The following is a 23,769-nucleotide window of genomic DNA, read 5'->3' as shown; positions in this document are numbered from 1 at the left end:
AGGAAGAAGGCAGTAAAGGTAAAGGTTGTCAGGGGCGAAGCACCAGACTCAACAATACTTCCATTTGAACTCATAAAGAGGAAATAGAAGCAACACCACGAGACACGAGACACACACAAGAACAAAACAAAAGCCTAACCATATCGTTAATCCTGGCCATGTTAGCCTGAAACGGTTCCTGAAAAGAAAAGTAGAAAAGAAAAAAAGTTTACCAATTATATTAAAATTACCCAACTTACAAACTCTATTCATCAGTATCTAGCTGGAAGTACTTTTGAACATTTTTTACAGTATTAATAATGTCAACTAAAATCTGCATCATACAAATGTGGATTGCAGAAAAAAAAAGTCACGATCAAATTCATGACGAAATGGTCAGGCTGGTCTGGAACAATAATGGAGTGCTGCAGGAATGAGTCCTAAAACCCAGAAAAGAGTTAGCACTTCCGGTTCCCTCGCCTCAAAGTCAATGGGTTTTTGAATGGGTTTTGGTAACACTTTATAATAACCATCATTTATAAATGGTAAATTGATTAGAATTTGGTTAATAGTTATTTTACTGTTAACAAACTATGAAATGAGAATTGATAATGTTTACTAATTATTAGTAATGCTCTAAATTATGTTATTTTAACAGTTTATTGTTGCACACATAACATTTTGTATACTGTATTATAAGTATTTTTCTTAATTTTTACAAAATGATTTGTAAACCTTTAACAAATTGTTTGTAAAACATCTATAAAATTAAATAGAGCAGATATTTGTAACACATTGTTAATGGTTAATAATTGGTTTGTCTACTGTCTGTAAACATTATTTAATAAAGTTGTAACTGATGTTTATAATACCTTGTTAAATAGTTAATAAATACTTAAAAAATGTAAAAACGTAAAACATCTATTATCATTATTTAGATCGATTTTTTCAATGGTTGATTGGTTTCTGGTCCATCTATGTAATGTTCATAGTTTTACAAACGATTTCTTAAAAGTTTACAAATCGTTTGGTAATCATTAACAAATACTTTATAACAATTTATATATTATGTGTTGTGTGCAACAATAAGTTGTCATTAAATAGTTTACTATTGCAATCAGAATTTAATTGTTATTGTCTCTTATCAGCTACAATATAATATATAATTTATAAATTAATTATTTCATATTACACAAACTAATGATAAAATAACATAAATTATGGCATTACTAATAATTAGTAAACATTATTAATAATCATTTAATTGTTTGTTAACAGTAAACTAAATATTAACCATTTTATAAATGATGGTTATTATAAAGTGTTACCTGGGTTTTTAGTTAGATGCCTGAAATAAGGTCTGTGGTTAACACAAGATTAAGAGGTTTTGACGTTTTGTTCTACGATATAAAATACATCAATAAATACCCCACTTGTGAATTTTGAAGCTTTAACGTGACTTAAAAAAGGCGGTTGCCAACAAGTGGCTAAATGAGACTACAAAACGGCATCACGCCGAATGCTAGTCATTTATTGTTTAACGTTAGCTTTTGCATTCACGCTTCAAAAATCATTTTGTGTTCATTTGTGAAGATATCAGTATCATAAACGTTTGTCTGCCACAGAGCTTATTTTCTGCAATGATCCAAAACCAAATGGAAAAAAATCCCATTGGCTTTTTGTCGAAGGAACCGATGCGATGCTAACTTCCTGGTTGGCCTACAAAAATCCGTCATCCCTGCACCACTCTATATGTTGCATCACTGCAGAACCAGGCTGGACTGGCATCTGATACTGCTGAACAGTTAGCACTAGCAGCACAGAGCAAGATTGGAAACAAAGCAAAATAACAGTGCCTGAAAACTTATCTCACAAACTGTATCAATGAGAGCAGCCAGGCCTCTTCAGGCAAAACAGCTTGTGATAAAAACAAACACGACAAAGGCTGTGTGTGATAAAGCTGGCTGGAGTTAACTGCCTCCTTTCTACTACTAGAGAGAAATCATTAGGCTGTCTTTCATATTGAAATCTCACAGGGAGACAGAAATTCATTTGTTAAATTGGTACACTCCGATTGCTAAACTCGCATCACCGGAGGATCCTGTCGGCCTAAAAGAGCACAGTGCGGTGCACGAGGTAAATGTGAGAGAACAAGTAGGGCACCGAGATTGATCACCGGCCACAGTTTTTAGTTTCCTGTGTGGCGTGCAGTGTGTGAGCCTGTACCGGGGTAATTTTCTTCACACCATTCATCCCCACTGTGGCCACTTTAAGATCTGCAGTGAAACTAAAGCACTGTGTTGTCATGTGACAGAGTGTTTCACTTTTAATGCTCCCTGTTTTCACTTTTGCTCTGAGCCCAGCTTTAATTTTTGCTCTACTTTTTCAGCTTCATTTAATTTCCCTTCCTTTGACTCCATCTCTTAAATTAGCATAACTAATGTCCCCTCTTTTCCACCCCCCTCTAAAATGCGTCACGGTGCATCTCTCCGCACACAGCTCATCACCAACTGTTTTGTTTGGTCTTTTATGCTAAATATTCACGTACCCTCACAACTGGATGTTTGTTCAGTGTCTGAACTAGAGACCACTGTGTCACTATGATGCACAGGGAGAGCCCTTTTTAATGTCACATGTGACAAGCTGTGGAATAATATTAGCAGTAGACATCACAATGATGCTATCAAGTCATAGTTAAGCTTCAGACTATGGTTGTATTCAAAACCGCCTACTGCATACTACTGAGGAACGCAGTATACAGTAGATACTGCATACTGCGTTCCTCAGTAGTATGCAGTATGAAACAGTTAAAGCGATTTATTTTGCACTATACTAGACCAGGCTAGACCAGTACTGGACAACAAAAACAAACTCGTACTACTATTGCAATATTATCCAAAAATACAATTTTTGTTTACTTTATAAGACACTGCCGGGTTTAGCACCACCACCCTTTAAACAATTTATCATGGTGAAATAAGACAAACAGGATCATCAACAAGGAGAGACGGTAAATATAAAATAAAAATGTACTAGTGGACTGATATCCCTACACATATTGGAGTAATGTTAAAAAGGGTCATGTTGTTTCAGCAGGTATCTCTCTGTCCCGTCTCTTTCCCTCGCCACCGCCTGCTGCTCTGTAGCCGGTCTGTGAATGCCACTGGCTGGCTCTCGAGCCGAGCGTGCTACGCCCGCGGGCGATTGTGGAGCTTTTCAAATCCGAAAAGGCAGGTAATCACAGATTCTCATTAGTTTTATAATGGACGTTTGTGTTGTGATATTTAAATAAATCATCCATCAACAGGGAAATAAAAGTGTCTTGTTTACGAGACTCCAGCCAGCTCATAGCGGTCTGTGAGCGTGACTGCCCTGGCTGGCGAGGTAGTGCCCCCGGCAGGCGCTGGCTATAGCTGTCACGGCAGTTTGTGGCGCTTCTAAACTCCGAAAACGTTGGAGCAAATGTTCGATTCGCCATGTAATATCGTAAAACTGCCGATATTTTAAATCTATACAGTTGATTTCTCAACTCAAAAATGAATTTAGTGATGAAATAGCTCCGAAAGATTGTAAAAGAACAAGCCGTTTTTTGCCTATGTTGCTGTAACCGAAGCGCTTTGCATAGTGGGATAGAGTAGGCGAGGTAGACTGGTCCGATGCATACTGGTATTTTTTTTCCAAATTAGTACGACATCCGTGTATTTTTAGCATACTGTAGATTTTGCTTTTGTTTGCATACTGCATACTACATGCTACATTTTGGCCAAAACAGTACCTATAGTATAGTTTCGATGCGGTTTCGAATACAGCCTATGTGTCCAAGGTGATGGAGGCAGCAGGATTGAGGAGGAAACACGCTCAATGTGATCAGCGTTTCCTCCTCAAGTGAGCAGCAGAACAGGAGGATCCTTCAAGCTCTTCTGCCAAAAGCTTGCAGACGGTTGATTGCATTAAGCAGAGGAATGGCGAGCCGCTGCCTGAAGGGTTCTATCTCAAGTCAATTAGGAGAGAAAGTCGCACTGATGACCCCTGGGTAGCCAGATGCTTTTCCCCCAGGATATCGATTCCTCCACATCCAACCCCACCACGAGCCTCCTCTATCACAGCGACGGCTTACATCAGCAGGCTATATAGCGTGTTCTATGACCTTAATCATAGCCCCCTAAACTCTTCAGTCCTTGGCATTAAGGATCTTCTTCGCCCGGTAACCTGACAAACGAGCCGAGCAAAGTAATTTTCTGTCGCTATTTAGCCGAGCCGTCCTCCGCAGTAATTTATATGGTCTAATTATTGGGTAAACCACATGTGGCATCGGGCTGTGTGCTCCGTGTGTGTTATGAACCTAATGTGACACAGCACATAATTTACCTCCGGCCAAAGATTCTTGCGCACTATTCAAAGTCATTTGGCTAGCTGCGGGCACAAATACCCCCCCCCGAATACAATGCATCTATTGACCTTGTCTTTGTAACTTCTGCAAATTGTTGCATCAGAATTTCTTTTATGAGTGTGTGTGTGATTGTCCTGGGGGTAATTGTGCCTCGCTGCGTCCTGCTGTTTGGAGCTCAGTGTGCCGGATAAATGAACCTTATGACTGTCTGTCCCTGTCTAAGATTGGAGATGAGGTGTTGGCACATTTAATAGCCTCAAGTGTGTGTGAGCATGTGGGTTTACGAGCGGGCAGATTGTGTTTGGGGAGCCACAATGTGCCTGTTTGTGCCCCGTGTGTGTGTGTGTGTGTGTGTTATTTTAGGGCATTTTCACAAGCCATAGTCTGTTTGGCTAGTCTGAGTTAAATTGATACTTTTAATTTGTTTGCAATTTAGTCTGGTTCGGTTTCACAGTGCACAAATCAAAGCAGAACAAAATAATAAAAAAAAAAATTGCTGAGGAGCGGGTTCAAAGAAGCAAATTTATCATCTTCGTCTCGAGAGCTGCCAGAGGGAATCACGGACTTGCTGTCAAAGTTTTTTCACTTTGAAAAAACACTATTTTTGTGGACTTTATTTAGCATATTCTGTAACTTCTCTTCGGCCCAGATGTCAAGCAAGCATCGGATTTCTGCAGAAGTCCAGGTCAGACCTCTCCCACTCATGTTAACATGTCTATCTCAACAAATACTTGCAAAGGCAACCTGCGTTTTGGTTCGCTCCAGAGTACGATCACTGCGTTCACAACCGCATAAACGAACCACAACATAGTTTGGTTAAAGCGGATTAAATGTTGGCTCGTGAAAGCGCCCTTAGTGGCACTATAAACGTTTTCTAAATCTGGTTGGTATAGTTGTAGAGGTGGCCTGAGCTTGATCTCATTACTGCAGGTTGTGTTACAGGTCACTAAACATGATGTAGGTCAGATCTACTGTAACCACCTCATCTTGCTATATTACAAAGGTTATTCCTGGTCACAGCAGTCAGGGGAAGCTTGCCAAGAAACAAATAAGTAAGGGATGCTGGTCATTGTTGTGAAATAAACCCCTGACATGGTGATGCAGGACCCCGACGCAAAGCCAGAAACCAGAGAAGCAAGTCTCAAACTTGTGATGTCATAGGGTATAAAATCTGGAGCTGCTCCATAGATGATGAATAGGAGACTGATTTTATGGACCCACAGAATGTTTGTTTTCTTTTTTTTTATACACAAATGAGCTTTTTATTCTATTGTAGTGTTCTCAGTTGTGAAACAGAAACTGTTCCCATATACTCAGAACGTTCCCGTGGGTGCTCTCAGTGTCATCTACAACATCTCTGCCAATTCATTGTCTGGAGCAGTTCCACACTTTATACCATATGACACATTTTTTTTGGGGCTTCAAAGCTTCTGTGAGAAATATTGAAGGTATTCAAAGCTTCGCAGAGCAGCGCGCCGTGGCAGGCTGACATGTTCTTCTGTCTGTCGATCTCTATTTCCCCAGCGCCGCTGCCTCACTACTGTACACGCACATCTCTACACACTACAAACAACGATATCAGTCTGAGAATAACTACTAAAAATTAATAATGTTATGCAATTAGTCCTAATTTGATGGGCTATTTTGGGATTCATACATTATTATTACATACTTATATATTAATTTATAAAAAATCAATTAAAAAACAAAGCATTCGAATAGTGATGTGGAATACCATGGCAACGGTTGACGCTTCGAAGCATAAGGGTCAGCCCTACTATGACATCACAAATTTGAGTTTTAGCACTCTAGTTTTTGGATTTGGCAGAGAGTTGTTCATGTTTGCTAATATTTTTTGGACTGTCTTAGACCATAGGAATAACATGTATGAATTTTGAAAAGGGGCGTATAGTTCCCCTTTAAGAAATCAATAATTTGACATAAAAATGGTCCTACAGAGAAATAACGGACCATAGAACGCCGTGATTGACCAATCAAAATCAGGTATTCAACAAAGCTGTGTAATAATCGTGCATAACGACACCTCCAGCTCAAAACAAAATGCTGTGGAAAACGTATCAAAAAAGATAATAACAAAAAGCCTCCATGAAAGGCAGCTCAGGTTTGTTTTTTACCACCTGAGCACTCTGAATCTTCGTTCATAACTTGGCTTCATAACCGTAGCTGTTTCCTGTTGTTCAGAAAAGTGAGTAGCAGTGTGATGCTGAAATGTGACTGCTAGGAATGATGATGACAGGCTGCGTCTCCACCATTGTCTAACAATACAATTGTGTTGAATATGTCTGAATGTGTAGTCGTTTGTGCTGCAGGTGTGAGGAATACATGTGCAACGTGATCTCTCCTTGGGGTTCCAGCAGTGAAGCCCATTGCACAATGGAGCCAGTGTGCTCCTGCGTCTGCTAATGAAACCAGCACATAATATCTAACACAGTAGCGTCCAATCATGTGTCGTGGAGTCCCGACAATACGCAGGCTTTTCATTCCAACCAAACTCCCCACCGGCTAATTTCTGTAATAAGCACACCTTCAGCTGGCAAGAGGAGAGCTAATTAGGTAGAACCCTTGTCAAACAGAAGGTTAGGCGACAAAAAAGGGAAGAAAATGGCATAGAAACTCCATAACCAGCCAAGTTTATTAGCGCACATTGACTCGACTACAGCTCACCGTTTCAGTCCAAAAAAAGAAGGAGCCTGAGGGCGATGAAGTCATCGTTTGGTTCCAGTAAGGGTGGTGGTTGCAACCCTGCCTCTGATGATGGGGACGGTATTTTCAAAAAGACTTACTGAGCTAGAACTTCTCTCCTGAAAAAACCCTCTATAGGTTCTCCTCCTATAGGTTCCTTTTTTTTATTATAAATATGTCAAAAAGGGGGGGGAAAAGCATGCAGAGTCTGATCCCTTTGCTTTCCAGTAGCTCGTCCTAACGGTGGGGAGTGTGATGGGAGTGCCATGTCTCCCTCTGTGACCCCATTCTTTTTTATCTATCATGACAACTGCATGCTCAGCACAGCCTCCGAGAACGCAGCCCAGGCTGTTGCCATTAAGACGAGGCATCAAAAGGCAAAAAAAGAAAAAAGATAAAGAAAAAAAAAACCTCTCCACTCTGCTGCAATGTAACGCAGCAAATTATCCTCGCTGACTGAAAAGTACCAAGGCAGCAATATGCATTTCTGTCAGTCACTCAGAGGACCAAATGTCAAACTATAAAAAAACAAACTAAAAAAGGGCTGTACTGATTGTGTCAAACAGTTTGTACATTAGTAGCAGAAAATAGATTTGTGGCCCTGTCTGACGCAGCAAAGCAAATAGGTTTCTCCCTATTTGTTCTGTCTGTGGTGGTTAGAAATATTCCAGCATATTATGTGCAACTTTTACCTATAGCCACTATTTACCGTACTGTCTGTACTGTTTTTTTTGTTTTGTATTAATACTGCTTTTGTGCTGCCATCGTGACCAAGTTCCTCCTAAAAATTAGTTTTTAAAGGAACAGTGGGCAGCCTTTGGGGAGATCTTTTGGCAGAAATATAATATTAATAAGTATGTTTTCTTTTATGTATAGGCACTTGAAAATAAGCATTATTGTGTTTTTATTACATTAGAATGAGCCGTTTACGCCGAATGAAGTGTGGCTCGCAGCAATAATTACATCTTTGTAACATAGGTCAACATGTCACAGGAGTCACAGGATCTGTTTACTGATTGGCTACGTGTATTCTCTGGCCGCTAAAAGTTAGTGTAAGTGCATGGCTGCGTCTCTGATGTGAATTCAGCGTTATATCTACATACGGAACGGGTCCTCTTCATGGAACCGGCCACCATATTTTAAGTAGCCCAGAAAGGACAATACTGGCTCGAGATAGGGCCATTCGTGTTTTCATGTATTTGCCACTATAGTGCTTGGCACCTGGGATAAGTTTCAGTTGGTTGCAATCTGCCAACCCACCGCTAGATGCTACAAGATCCTACAAGATCCTACAAGATCCTACACACTGCACCTTTAAGCTCAATGACACTTTTTATATAGTTTTTCAAAAGTGAGAGAAATAAATTGAATATAAAGCAAAGTAATGAAGTTTTAAATTTCCCTTCACTTCAGTGTCTAACATGATATATGGTGTTATTTGCCTGCTCTGTTGCTGTTCGTAATCAGTGTGACTTTGTAAACCCCACTGGTTCTACAAATTATATAGAAAATAAAATGTTATGCTATTCTTTGACACCTTCTCAAAGCCATGCAATGATCTGTTAAGGTAACTGACATCAAAAAACATCTGGGCAAACCATTCAGTACTATGATTTAGGACATGTAAATATAGGCTATTTTGTACAGGAGGAAAACATATTTTATAGTCACTGTCAATCAAACCACAGTAGGCTACCTGATTCTGTCAATCATGCGATCCATACTAAAATACGAAACGAATCTTCTTTTATTACTGGAACGAATGAGCCTCTTTGAAGCTATAGAGTATTTCATACATTCAGCGTGGGACCGAGTGCTTTCATTTCGCTCATTGCCTCTCAGTGCACCGTTCTGATACTGTCTCATGCCTCTAATATATTTCATTTGATGTGATCACTTCTAAAACATCATAGAAATCATGTTAAATGTAAGCACCGAGGTTTTCACGAGGGACTTGTCGGCGCGTTTTATTTATGTGACTTCATCATAGCTTCAGAGAACTGCATCTTATTTGGAATACTAAAAAACCAGGGGAACTAACGCCCATTTTCCAAATGTTATTCCTATGGTCTAAGACTGTCCAAAAAATATTAGTAAACTAGAGTGATAAAACTCAAACTTGTGATGTTACAGGGTATAAAGTGTGGAACCGCTCCATAGACAATGAATTGGGAAAGATGTTCTAGATGACACTGAGATCACCCAGGGGGGTACATTTTATGTTACACAACACTACAGTAGGGCTGGGTATTGGCAAGAATCTGGCGATACAATATGTATCATAATACAGGGGTGATGATTCAATATATTGCGATACTGTAAGCAAGGCGATTTCTTTTTTTTTTTCAAATCTAATTTTAAGAAAACTGTCATAGTATAAAGACACACCACCATACGTATAAAATCTGATTAAAAAAAAGTCACTATGTGAAGTGGCTACTATGGGGACTAACATCATTACACAAGAATACAATTGGACTCATTGGATCCACAAGAGTCTCAACTTTCCAATGATATGTAATTTATGCAATTCCAGAATGCAGAAATATTCAAATACATCATTTTAGAATAGGTGAAAATAACACATTTGAACTGCATGTTCACTAATATTGATTGAATTTTCCTAGACCATGGAAATAACATATTGGAACTCTTAATTTGGGTGGTATTCCCCTTTTAAATTTAGTAAAGCACAGAAAACTCACCGTCTCTCACCATCCTCATAAACAACACACAAACAGCCCAGGCTATTGACAAATTAAAAATCTGCAAGCTGTGATTTATTAGATTTCATGAATAATCATGTCAGCCTTCGGTGATTCATTTTAGACGATGCACACTCACTTTTTAATCGGTGTGTCTACAACATGCAGACTAGATGTGAGGGGGGCCAGCTTTTGTGGAGGAAAATGACTTTAGGATGAGACATATGCTGCCATCATAAATCAGGGCCAGTGTCTCTGGGAGTTTACCTCTGTTTCTGCTGTTCCGCCCCACTGTCCCTGTTCCATTTGGCTGTTAATGAATAAATAAAAGCTCTCTTTATAGTCTTTATAGAGTACTCCAGGCTGCTTTAAGGAGGCAACTTTCTATCGCTGTTTCCAAAGTGCGATTTGGAAAAATGAAGACTTACTGAGCAAGTCGGAGCATTTTCAACAAATGATTAACAAATCAAAAAGACGGGGAACAATTCATTTGCAGAAAAAAAACAAAAACGCACTAAAGTGTGGCCGTGTCATATCCATTCATTAAAAAAATAAATAATAATAATTTAAAAATATAAAGAAGAATTACTCACCCTTATTTCCATGCCCTCTTTTTTCCCATCCCATGCCCAGCTGCGCTTGGTGAAGTAGTTGACTGTGGCAAACTCAATCAAGGCAGAGAAGACAAAGGCATAGCACACGGCCATGAACCAGTCCATGGCAGTGGCATAGGCCACCTTAGGAAGGGAGTTTCTAGCACTGATGCTCAGGGTAGTCATGGTTAGGACAGTGGTGACCCCTGAGGATAGAATTCAAACATCAGTAAATGGATCCTTTTTTTTTTTGCCTAAACACTTATAAAAAAGTTCAGTTTTTTTTACAACCTGGGTCAAGTTTTGCATAGGTTTCCCCATCATGGCTATCTTTTTAGAGGTTTTGCAAACCAGGAAGCCGTGTCCATGTAAGAGAAACTTAAGACAGGTTTGAATTGTCCAATTTCCAAGAATTTCTGCACCACAGAGCTTCAACTTTACATAATCTACTGTGTGAAATCAGAAAGTACATGCCACTATCAAAATTCAATGGTGCATGAACATTGTAAGTACACTGGGTCAGTCTTGCATGTTCAAACTAGAAGGAACTAGCTTCTGTAGTTTTGTTCAAACCAATCTGACGCATGTGTCTTCTGGCATCAATAGACGCCCTTATAAAGCTGAGTGGCAAGGTCGAATGTATCCACAAAAACAATGAATATAATTCCCTTTATAACCATGTCAATAAGACCCAAGTTGGAAAAATGAAAAATTTCCCAGACATGCTATTGTATAAATAAATTGAAAGGCATCTCAAGTGCACAATTATATGCAAACGTTGGCTACGAACAACACACGTGAAAGTGAAAACAGACTCCATACACATTTAATTTCACATCCTGGCCTTTACATTCAGTGCTGCGGGGGGATGAAATGTAGGTCGCACAACGGTCGCCCATCCGACCACATAAAAGCAATCACTTCATCTGTTCCAACCTATCTCATCTGATGGGGAAATAGATACACACTGGGCTCTAGAAATGAATATTGTGTTGCAGAACAGGGAGGTCAACCAATTTCAGTGAGTCACGGTTGACAAATTGTAATATGCGACAAAAAGATTGATGGGTAACTACTGTTCACTTTCTTTAAGGGCAGAGATCGATTGATTTGCTGGTACAGCATTTTGCATAACTTGACTATATTCCAACATTTTTAAAGTAGTTTTTATGACGACAGTGACTGTGTTTACATGCACAAAATATTCAGTTTCCATAAAAGACAATATTCCTACTAAGCTGTTTACATGGCTAATAAAAATTAATATTTCACAGATATTCCTGTTTACATGCAGCCGTGTGAACACAGCCTGTCATTCCTTCAACCTCAAAAAAACTTGTTGATATCCAAGACTTTCATGATGTTTAAAAGTGCAAAAAAGTGTTTCTCCTTCTGACCAGAAATATACACTTTTCTTATGGGCATGCATCTCTGCAAACTGTCGGCTAGTTGGTTTGTGCACAACGCACACAACTGGTCGCAAACCGGTAAGAGGCCGTGTGTCGCAAACTACCGTTAAAAACCCCCATTGAGACGCATATTCCAAATGCGCTGTATACATGTCCAAAGAATGCTACTAAAACCTGAATAGTATCAGCATATCCCGAATGTCTTAATCGGAAAATGCTCCATTCAGAATATGGGATGCACCAATCTGACTTTTTCAGTACCGATAGCGATACCTGGGCTTTGGGTATCGGCCGATACGAGTACCGATCCGATACCAGTGTTTCATTGATAAGCTGTATGTCTCACTGTTTGGAAGTGACCGGGATCATTCTTTTATGTGTAAGGAAACATCAGGCTGGACTTATGCTTTACTAACTTTGTAAAACAAAATGTAACAAATAAATACATAGATATACAGTAAATGTACTGAATTGTATTAAAATAATAAATCCAGCAACTTCGTAAATAATTAGTCAAAATTTAAGCAGGAATTAAAATTCCAGTATGTAATGTATATATACATATGGAATTGAAGTGAATAGATCGGCCCCATTGTCACAGATACCCGATCCAGCTATTTGAGTCAGTATCGGCCCGATATCCAATCCGGTATCAGTATCGGTGCATCCCTATTCGGAATAAGGCCTAATTCAGAATATTCAAACGAAATATGTGGTTTAATGAGCCGTATCAAATTTGTAATATTGTCATATTCAGAATAAAAGTGGAAGATTAGTGTGCATGTAAACATAGTCAGTGTTACACAAAGGTTTCTGATAAATTGCTGATAATTTTTTGATAATTTTGAGGTAATTGTAATATCAACGAGAGCATCCTTAAGTGAAAAACAGGTATAAATATGGCATTGAATCTCATGCCTGCAAAACCAGAGAACAGGATTTATAATGAGTCTAGTTGCTGATTACTGTTACAACACACAACAAGCTAAGAACAGATCCTTATTTGAGCTGATCAATGCGCCTATGCGAACAAGAAAAACAGATGTGAACACCGCTGGGAACTGTGTCCTTCACGGATAATGTTTCAATCATTCCACTGAGAAAATGATGATTACAGCTTCTCTAAAACTATAATAACTCGTGCGACCTGAAATGATTTTCAAGGTTCAAGGTAAACTGTTCTTATAGGTGTGTGTGTGTGTGTGAGTGTGGAGAACTAAGGGACCTACGGTTATTCAGACGAATGCATGGGAGCAGGTTGCTGTAATAGGCTTTCATTTCCTCCCTAACATAATGAAAACGGCCCCCTGCTTTGCATGCTACTCAACATCTATTGTACAATGTGTGCTACTTCATGCTCATGTGTGCTTCATTTCCAAATCAAAATGCTAATTATTCATCAAACACAGGTTAAGGGGCACTTCCATAGATTATGCAGCACAACAACAACAATTGAAAGAAGAAGGGGAAGGACAAATTACATCTCATTTCTGAGTATGGGGTGATCTAAGCAGACACAATGTTCTCAACATGAATGGACAAATATAATCAATTATTAATCACAGTACAAAGGGAGGATAACACGTGTCACATATGCAGCTTATGTCTCTTTAAATAATGTCTAATATTAGCAGGTTATTTGCAAGATACTCATGAAAGGTTGGATTTGGTTAAATGTTTTGGTGTCCTCTTTATTAACAGTGACACTAGCCATGTTTCTATTCAATTGTCAAGGGAATTTTAAGCAAACTTGTGAAATGTCGCAAAAAAGAAATGCAAATTAGGCATGTTTCGATCAACTGGTTTGGAGCCACAGTGTAGTTTGGCCAAGAGTTGGCGCTATAGGCTACACATGGCTATCCAACCCATCTATGAGAGAAAAATAGCGAGAGGTCTTCAGGAATTTGTTTAAATTAGGCAAGTTTTAATTGTTCTCTTATGTCCGCTAGTATTGGCCACGTTTCGGACAATCATTCACACGTTATGGGAATATCTGAGAAGACGCCGACAGCGGAAACAGCTGATCGGTCATGTGAGTTAAATATTCGCTACGTCAGAATTTATTCGGCAAAGACGTTTCCATATCTCATTTAGCACAATAAAGGCAAAAACCACCTCAAGTGAGCATATTACCTTTGTGTTTTAAAATTGATTAGAGGTGTAAGAAAATGTCGAAAATATCGAGTATTGCGATATTATGCTTTGTGATACTGTATCGATTCTCAAAAAAACAATATCGATTTTTAATTAATAGTTTACAGGCAAATATTAACTCAGTCAATACTTTATTTCATTGGCAAAGAGATGTGCCTTTTAAAAATCTCAATATATCACCTTGCTTACAGTATCGCAATATATCGCGATATATTGAATCGTAACCCCTGTATCATGATACGTATCGTATCGCTAGATTCTTACCAATTCGCAGCCCTAAAACTGATGTGTCTTCTTCTTTCTAAATTACCTAGAGCTCAGTGAGTTATAACGCTTCAGACTTCTGGGGTTTATCGTTGACAAAGCAGCATAACATCCTCTTCAAGTGATGCAACACATCGTCTATCACCTGCCACACTTGATGCTTTCCACCTTTGCTGCGACTTCTCTTTGATTAATTGGTGTTTGCAGTTACAGAGGTAGGAGAAAGTCAATACTGTGATAAAAGCTTTGGAAAAACTAAATTACTAATTCATGCCCATGTGCACCTAAATGCACCAAGCAATGTTTTGTACACCGTTATGTTAATTAGAACTTTTCAAGGGGAACCTTTTTTAAGCCCTCCACTTGTTTTTGCAGTTTGCTGAATCATCTCACGTCATGAACAAATGCAGCCTCTCCACATTTTGTTTTGTCTCGCCTTATAATTTAAAAGCTCCACCAAATGATCTTCAATCTATCATTTAGTGCATGTCTTTTGAGTTGTAGCATAAACACAAGATGGCACTCACCAAATACAGTGCGAGCAGGAACCGATTCTCTGTTTAGCCAGAAGGAGACCTGAGACAGTATGACAGTCATGATGCACGGGAGGTAGGTTTGAATCACAAAATAGCCAATTTTCCTTTTCAAATGGAAATATGTTGTCATCACTACATATTCTCCTGAGGGAGGGGAGAGAAACATAGAAAGAGATGGAGAGAGACACACAGGTTCATAATTATTAATACAGCTCTGCCCAGTTGGGAGCAACATAAACTGAAATATTCAAAGTGAGATTTATTAAAGTTACAGTAACATTTGCATCATCAGAGTAGCTCATAGGGTTGTCTTCAGTCCCTTAAATGAGCCATTAAACAACATGAAATAGAAAGTGTTGCTTCAAAGACGCCATGTGCTTCCCAAAGAGGTTGTGATGTGAACTTTGTATGAAAGAAGTCACATAACTGACCTCAATTTCACCATCAGTTTAAACTAGGATCCGAATATACGAGCATAATAGGTGTCATTTGAAAGAAAAAAAAATGAAAGGACAGATGACATCACTGATTTGAATGTGTTTGGTGCAGATTTGATGATACAATTGTCTTTTCTGTGAAAGGAGTTAGAGGTCATGACGAAGCAGCACCTGCGCTATTCACATAAACTGAGGACAATTGCGTATCAGAGAAAACCTTGAGTTGAAGTACAAATGGTAATAAAAAAGGTAGGGGAGGTCTGCAAAATAAGGTTGTATAAATTAAAATACTGTTGCCCCAACTTGATCTCATGGGAAAGCATATAAATATTACAAGGACATTTTTTCATTTGTATGCCATGCAACAAAACTGCGGTAACGTTTACACTTAGATTTAGAAAAAACGTCTCAGTTTGGCTTAAAATAAGTACATAAACTAAGTAAAATATCAGCCCGCTCTCATTCCAAGGGCGTCTAATACCCACGCTTTGTCACGGCCGTCAGCATTTGATACCACCGCCCAAAAGGCCATTTAGCGCCGGCACCCTAGCTTTCCATTAACTACAATGTAAACCCATCCACGGCAACAGTGGATCCAACAAACAGAGGGCTTGCATCCAGGTCACCGCTGTTCGTACGTTACCTTTCACTTTCACTTTACAATCAGCCGATCGTTCGCGTCCCGTGTTCACAACGTCAAGTCACATTTGCACTGTACAAACGGAATTTTAAGCTCAACTATGTTGTTTTTTCCTAAACCTAATAAAGTGGTTTTGTTGCCTAATCCTAAGCAAGTGTTTTTGTTTATTTCACAACATTAAGCATATATTTACTACAACCGAAAAAGTGATGCCGAGGGGTCTGACAAAGCGTCTAGTAAGTATGTGACAAGGTTGGATGATAACTGTTGTGTTGAAAATATGTACGGGAATAACGTAACTGAAGTACGGAAAACACGTCACATAGGTCACTAACGAAACTTACAAAACAAAAAAACGGTTTCGAACACCGGTGTGGTTGAAAGTCCTGTGTTTGTTGGACCCCATCCACCTCCCCTCCCATCTACTAGAAGCAGTCTTTTGGGGCCGTACACATGCCGCGTCTAAAATGCGTGGAAAACGCCAGCTGTGCTGCTTTTTTTTCTTTCCAATGTGCTTGCTCTTGTTGCCGCCTGCCGTTACTAAGCAACTAAAACCTGTGTGCTGCGATGACGATGGTGATGAAGTTGCGGTAATTTAGCAGGAAGCCTCCCTGACTAAACTAAACGCAATCAAAACAAAGACAAATGCATTTCCAGCACCGTGAATCCCTCACCGTGGCTTTACTGCTCGATTTCTCTGTGCCTCATCACTGAGATTCTTTGATTATTATGCTGCCTTTTTAAAGGAATACTCCACCAAAAATCTGAAACGTTTGTTGCTTGATTATTTGTGGAGATCTGCTGTCCACAGAGGAGCAGTGTAAAGCGCTCTCAGAGCTGTCTTTCAAGCTTATGTCGAGCGTTTGATTCTCAAAATATAGATTTTCAGTGGAGTATTGCTTTAAATACATGACATGTGTATATTTTCCTACAGCTCTCTTTGCGGTAGATGTGAAGAACATCTGCCTGTTTCATTCTAACCCTTGATATTGAACATTTCCTACAGCTCAGATTTTGTCACTGACTGCAGCAAATGTTCCCCTCAGCACCAGCTCTCATTGCCATGTCTGTAATCTGTGTTGCAAAGATATGAGAGAAACATCCTTTCATTCCCTGAGGTGTCTTTTCTGAGCGGACTCTAACCAGAGCTGAACTGGCTCAAATCCTCCCATTCCCTCGGCTCACTGTAGTCCATTAGGTTTAAAGTTTAAAGAAATTAGATTTTTTTTTCATATCCACCAGCTGAACCAGTTTATGAAAGGAATCACGTTGACTCAACCTTGAATTTTTGTGCTTGTAGCCAGACTTTTAAGTTGGTCCTCTGCAATTCGCTTGACTTAAGGTTAAACCACCAAACAGCACTACAATAAAGATCGGCTCAAGGAAAGCGTACTCTGTAGAGTTACACAAGTGCTGTGATTTCAACAAGCTTTCAACCCACTTTTTGCTCCCTAGGAAAGCGGGCTGAGTGCCATCCATCAAAGCGGTTCCATGATGGGTTTAGTCTCCAAACACAAGATCTCTGGGACACGATAGTTCACCTCTTGAGAGCTGCACGAGCGAACCGCTTCAGCGCAGAGGTTAAATCTCTCAAAATGGAAAGCCAGTGTGGCTCAGTTGTAAGCAATGCACTCTTTCAGTAATTACCAACTGCCCCGCTGAAGCAACCTTTTATCTATAGCTTTGCAGTTATCAGTGCTTCAGCACTTTATCCAGTCTTCTTGCACTGTTGCCTAAAGCTGGAGATTGGTGTTGAAAAAGATGTTGGGGCTGCCCCCTCTTAGTTGATTAGTCACTTATCGGTCATTTTGTTCTTAATTGACTAAGATTTCTTTAGTTGATTAGTCATTTTTTATGCTGAATGACTTATTTCCAAGAAACTTATGAGCACATCTCTGGTAAACACCAGCTTTAAAGTGGTGATTTTGTGTGATTCTTAGTGGAGAAACTCAATTTTATAGATCTGTCTATTAAATCAATCTATTAGTCTACATATGAGTGTTGGTCAACCTAAGTTATTTGACTCAAAATTATGTTTTACAATTTCTTATACAGTGGAAACCGCTTGTAATGATCACGTCTATTCGGGTCAACTTACTATAAGCGGATGATTAATATAACCAACATTTTGTGGTTGTGTATCATTTCTCATGCAGTTTACCTTCTAATTGACATTTGTATATTTATTACATGAAGTTATAAAACTGCTAAGACAGCTTTGCTATTTATGGGCTTGCTTCCAATTTTTTTTTCATTCAGAGAAATTCCTTTACCCGTCCAGCTGGAAACGGACAGTCCACGAGGCAAAGTATCAAGGAAGTAAAATAAAAATCAAAACAAAAATTCAACTAACGTTAGTCAAATGTAGTTTTAAATTGTTTTTCCATATTTTGTCATGTATGAAAAGACCCATGAAAATGAACAACAATGTGAGCGGACTACTTGATTACTATAAGCGAATTATTTAAACAGCCTTTGTATAGGAATGATTCTATCATAAAGCTTTTTGATCCATATAAGTGGCAGACCACTATCACCGTGATCAATATAAGCGGTTTCCACTGTAATACCTCCTAATAAACGTTATAGAAACACATCACTTTGTCTCAGGTGGTTGAACTCTTTTATATATTACCAGATAACCGCTGTGAATTGCCTCTTTGTTACGAGCGTATGTCAGTACCCAGCCCTTACCTTGTTATCTAATCCCTTTATGTGAGTGGTACCATAGCTTTAAGTCCACCAATGGGGGAAATGAAGAAAGTGATTGTGTGAGACAGATAAAAGGTTTCCATAACAGTTTTAACGATGAGAATTTAAGACCAAATTAATCTATAATCAAAAGCATGGGCTGGCAGATTTTCCTCTTAATTTCGTGCTTATTGAAGTTGACTCCGGGCTATAACCCAACATGGAACGGAAATAAGACTTTCACCTCTGGCACACCTCCTCATATTATCTTTATGTAAATATGCTGAATAATAGTTTCCCCGAAAACCGATAAGTCATCATTTTTCTCGATGGACCCAAATAATGCAAGCTGAATCCGAAATGACAGAAAGTGGAGAAAAGTGCCGACTGTGACTTAATGAAAACAAACAAAAGAGTCCCACTTTATGTCAACAGAAGAGAAGGAAGGCAATTTAATTTACTATAAATGTTATGCTGAAAAACTAATACGAGTTTGATTCAAAGGTTGGATTTTCACCCCATTACACACATTTTACTTACAGTATCCTCCATCAAAACAGAATTTGGTGTGTCCGCAAAAGCTGTAAAATGTAGCTTGTCTGTCCAGCCTGTTTACATTGTAGGCAAACAAGCTTAATGTAGTGTGCTGTTTAGTTTAGGACCTAACCGTCTGCCTGTTCAATTGGATTTAATTAAATATATACTGCTCTCTGAGCTGAGGATGGCATATAGTGTACCTGTGCTTGAACGGATGGTTTCTTTGCCAATAACATGTCCCAGTAAGTCATACTGGTTCAGCCTGGAGCCGTCCTCTGCAACAGCAACAGACCTCTCGTCTCCCTGGGTCCACAGGTAGATCACCTCGTTGTTGGTGTAAGCATCTGGGCAACAGAGAGAATAGTCATTGGCACAAAATAGCTGCAAAACTAATGACAGTCTCATCAGCCTCAGCGGTGCTGTGTATTAAGTGCTACTAATTAGCAAATAGCATGTTAACACGCTACACTAAGGCCCTGTCTACACACATACAGATATCTTTTAAAAATGAACATTTTCCCTTCCGTTTAAAAAAAATAAAAATCTGTCAACACGACCTTGAACGCAAAAATGACTCCAAACGTTCGCCGTCATATTTACATGTCACCACAAGAAAGATTACAAGTTAAGGGCCAAGGAACTTAGTTACCACCCTTCTCACTCCTTTTCCTTTGGCTTCACTACAGTCAGTTGGATAACAGCTATTGTTGGTGGGGGGCTGGGATACCTGGTCGAACTGCCTGACTGTCATCACTCTGCTGTCATCAACTGTCTCTTCGCAAAATGACAAAAGGGAGGTCATTCAGGTTGATGTCGACAGCCCCTCTGAGTGCTCCTCACCTTCAATCACCCAAAAGCACATTCAATCACTGTTCGGCCTCGACATGTTTAATGCGTTTGCTGCTTTGGCCTCCTGTGACTGGAACATTTTTCAAATGTAAAGTAGTAATTAATCCGAGCAGTGCTAACAAAACGCAAAAAAGCCGTCTTTGTTGTTGTTGTTGTTGTTGCTGGCGCATGCTCATTACACAAAGCAACAATCGGCATGCATGAAATGAGGAGAGGACGTCATCGTTTCCCGAACAGTCGGTTTTACATCTCGACACGGATGCAAAGTCACCAGGGTTTTAAAAATCTGCACCTTAGTAGGCGTTTTAAAAAATATCCGATTTTGTGAACCAAAACTCCGAAATACTTTAGAAATATCTGTATATGTGTAGACAGGGCCTCAGATGGTGAGCATGGTAAACATTACCTGCTAAATATCAGTAGTATAGCCTCACAGAGCCGGTAGCTAGAGACTCTTGAATTGATCAAGGGAATTTATCAAGGGAACTCTCCCTTCAAGTGGTTGACTACTTTTGCTGTGTTGCTAAAAGAAACACTTCCTGTGAAAGTTATCCCACAGTATCATATTCCTAGTGGTGAGTGCAGTTTGAGTCCTCTGAAGTTTTTCCAGGACAGGAAAGGCACCTATCGCCTGCAGACAACAAGCACCACTTGTTTTTTTTTTTTTTCTGCAGTGCGATTCTCTATCCTATTATTAAAGTCTTTTTTGTTGTGACCATCTGGACTTACAACTTCCAAACTTCAGAGGACAGGCGTGTGCATCCATCGGGAAATCCTCCAGGTGCATGGGGCACTCGGCATGAATGGTCAACCTGAGGGGGGGGCAGAGGGAGAGACAGGGAGAGACAATACTCCGGTCAGGATGCAGTCTGGTTACAAACACATCGTGACACGAGTCACCAGAAACAAAACAGAACATTTTCATGGACCAAAATTCATTGTCAGACATGATATGAATGTCCCCTGAAATTTTTTTGAGGCTCCTGAAGAAGTAAATCAGTGTCTCCATTGTTTTTTTTACATGACAGAGTAACTGCTTTAATATCAGAGTGCTCCAGGCATTTTAAAGCCACAGTGTTGGATGGATAAGATAAGATTTAGGTTAGATTTAAGCCTTTATTGATCACCAATAGCATGTGTTGCAGCAGCACAAGGCCAAAAATAAGCACAGATAAGTAAAAAATAAATATAATAATAAGACACAACTGTATACACAATAAAAATGATTATTCTGGATTAGTAGAATAATATATAATATGTAGGGCTGTCAAAGTGAACACGATAATAATGCATTAAAGCTAATTTGTTTTAATGCCACTAATTTCTTTAATGCAAATTGGGATTTTTAGGTTGTAGCGGGCTCAGTTTTAAAGCCAGTGAAGATACTGATCTCATATGAAACTAAAAAACCTAAAGAACCCATTGATACCAACCATGTCATACTAGATTGTCGTGAAGGAGGCTAAATCAAGCTCCAAATTTATGCTAAATTTTGGCGCGAAAAATCTGGCATGGCCATTTTCAAAGGGGTCCCTTGACCTCTGACCTCAGGATATGTGAATGAAAATGGGTTCTATGGGTACCCATGAGTCTCCCCTTTACAGACATGCTCACTTTATGATAATCACATGCAGTTTGGGGCAAGTCATAGTCAAGTCAGCACACTCACTGACACACAGACAGCATTTGAGTTTGCCATGTTATGATTTAAGCATATTCTTTATGCTAAATGCAGTACCTGTGAGGGTTTCTGGACAATATTTGTCATTGTTTTGTGTTGTTAACTGATTTAAAATAATAAATATATACATACATTTGCATAAAGCAGGCATATTTGCCCACTCCCATGTTGATAAGAATATAAATACATTACAAACCTCCCTTTTAAGGTACATTTTGAACAGATAAAAATTGTGCAATTAATTTGCGATTAATCACTATTACCAATAGACAATCATGTGATTAATCACCATTAAATGTTTTAATGAATTGACAGCCCTAATAATATGACATACTTAGTGTTTGTCTGTATAATTAAAGAAATATAATATAGTACATAATGTAATGAAACAGTATAACATATTGACATAATATAGTATAATATAGTATGAGATATAAAATACAATATAAGATGGTATGTAGTAATATAGTATACCATCATATACAGTATAGTATATTACATCAATAAAGCATATAATATAAAATAAAATATGATAAATAATGAATATAGTATAATATATAATTTAATATAATGAATATTATATGCATTTGTGTGTTTGAAGGACGAGCAGACATTGCACTCTGTCCTCCCTCCCCTAGCCACCGGTTGTAATGAGAGCTCAGCTGACCGACAACAAAGAGAAAATCTCCAGAGAGCACCAGAGTCTATTTCATTTGGTCAGATGGCCAAGCCACACAATGCACTCTGGAAGTAAATAGAGAAATGGTGCATATTATCTCGCTCATACATGTTTAATCAACGTTGGGATTGCATTTGCTGAGTTCAAACAAAGCAGCATCCCATAAAGCCATCCTACAGTGGACTCGTAAATGTTCCACAAACTGGGTTTTTCTAACTCAATTACAACATTTATAGTCCATGCATCATTTCAAAACTGGGTTATTTGAGCAACCGGGATAGGAACAGAATATCAGATCAAGTAAATGTAGTTAGTATATGTGTAATTCTCATTTGTAAACAGTCATACTGAATATAGCTGATCACTTCTACAGTTCCATGCTTGTATGTATTAGTATTGTATGACTTTGATTTGACATTTGACATGTAACATGTAAACTTCTGTATTCTGTGAAGAGTATGATGAAAGAAGTCATTTAGTCTCACCAGAGTAAACCGTTTGTTATTGCAGCCCTATAGTATTAAAACTACTAACATCATGGACCACTATACTACAGACAAACTCACTGTTTCTAATGAGCTACTTGAAACAGCCTTGTGATCCCTTTTTTACACCCTCTTAGCTGCTCTATATGATGCAGCCTCATTACTGATAAGTGGCTCAGTAACTACGCACATTAACGCAATACAACATAAATCAAACTTGAGCGACACACCGCTGCATATCATACAGCACTTAGACCAGCAACTAATTGATGAAATTCATCTCGCTCCTCGGCTGTACTGACATTCTGACAGAAAAAAAACCCAAAATAAAGAAAGAAATAAATGATAGAGATAACACAATTTGAATTACTTTGATCAAAGACAACAAAGCAGGCTGTCTTCGTGCAATGACAAAACTTGATATGAAGTATAAAGGAAACAAGACTAAGTCTGAATACTGAATTAGATGCTCACAGCAGCAGCAGCATGCTAACATGCTCACAATGGAAATGTTTAGCAGGTGTAATGTTTACCAGGTTGACTTATCTTAATACAAATATTATTATTTTATTGTTATTTTATTTTTAAATGAAGTAAGACATGAATGACAATCCATCCAATAGTTGTAAAGATAGTAAGTACAGACAGTATATTTAGGTTTCTATATAATATATGTAATTTCTAAATCCAACAATATATAAAGGTTCTCTATACGATATTCAGAGCATTAATATAGCATCAGACAACTATTTGTATTGTAAAGATATAGTGGAGTAATGTCTACCTGAGCAGAGAATGAAGTCTGAGCTTCTCTATGTGATGTACTTCTCTGTGTTATGTTTACATAGTCCAATTTAGCAATTTAAGAATAAATAAATTCTTGCAAAAAGTTTTAACCAAAAATATACCCCACTACCTTTTGATGAGTACATTTTAGGGATGTCAGTCGATTTAAATATTTAAGCAAATGATTGTCCATGATTAATCACCCGTAATCGCAAATTAATCGCACATTTTTTGTCAGTTTGAAATGGAAA

General features: G+C 38.6%; 1 protein-coding gene across 2 annotated transcripts in view; it reads right to left on the bottom strand.

Annotated features, from left to right (window-relative positions):
* Positions 1-23,769, bottom strand: part of gabra3 (gamma-aminobutyric acid type A receptor subunit alpha3) — a 113,101-nt gene that overhangs the window by 4,368 nt on the left and 84,964 nt on the right. The window contains exons 6-10 of one of the 2 annotated variants that reach the window (XM_037749044.1): positions 20,617-20,699; positions 19,239-19,382; positions 14,725-14,877; positions 10,371-10,576; positions 140-178 (exon numbers count right to left, since the gene is read on the bottom strand). In XM_037749044.1, the coding sequence (XP_037604972.1) occupies positions 140-178; positions 10,371-10,576; positions 14,725-14,877; positions 19,239-19,382; positions 20,617-20,699 (625 nt within the window). The remainder of the gene's footprint in view (positions 1-139; positions 179-10,370; positions 10,577-14,724; positions 14,878-19,238; positions 19,383-20,616; positions 20,700-23,769) is intronic. The other variant, XM_037749045.1, reaches the window with a different exon arrangement.

The sequence above is a fragment of the Sebastes umbrosus genome, chromosome 17 (genome assembly GCF_015220745.1).
Source record: "Sebastes umbrosus isolate fSebUmb1 chromosome 17, fSebUmb1.pri, whole genome shotgun sequence".
NCBI classification, from domain to species: domain Eukaryota; kingdom Metazoa; phylum Chordata; class Actinopteri; order Perciformes; family Sebastidae; genus Sebastes; species Sebastes umbrosus.
Note: the sequence above shows the minus strand (reverse complement) of the source record. Positions and strands in the feature narration are given on the sequence as shown.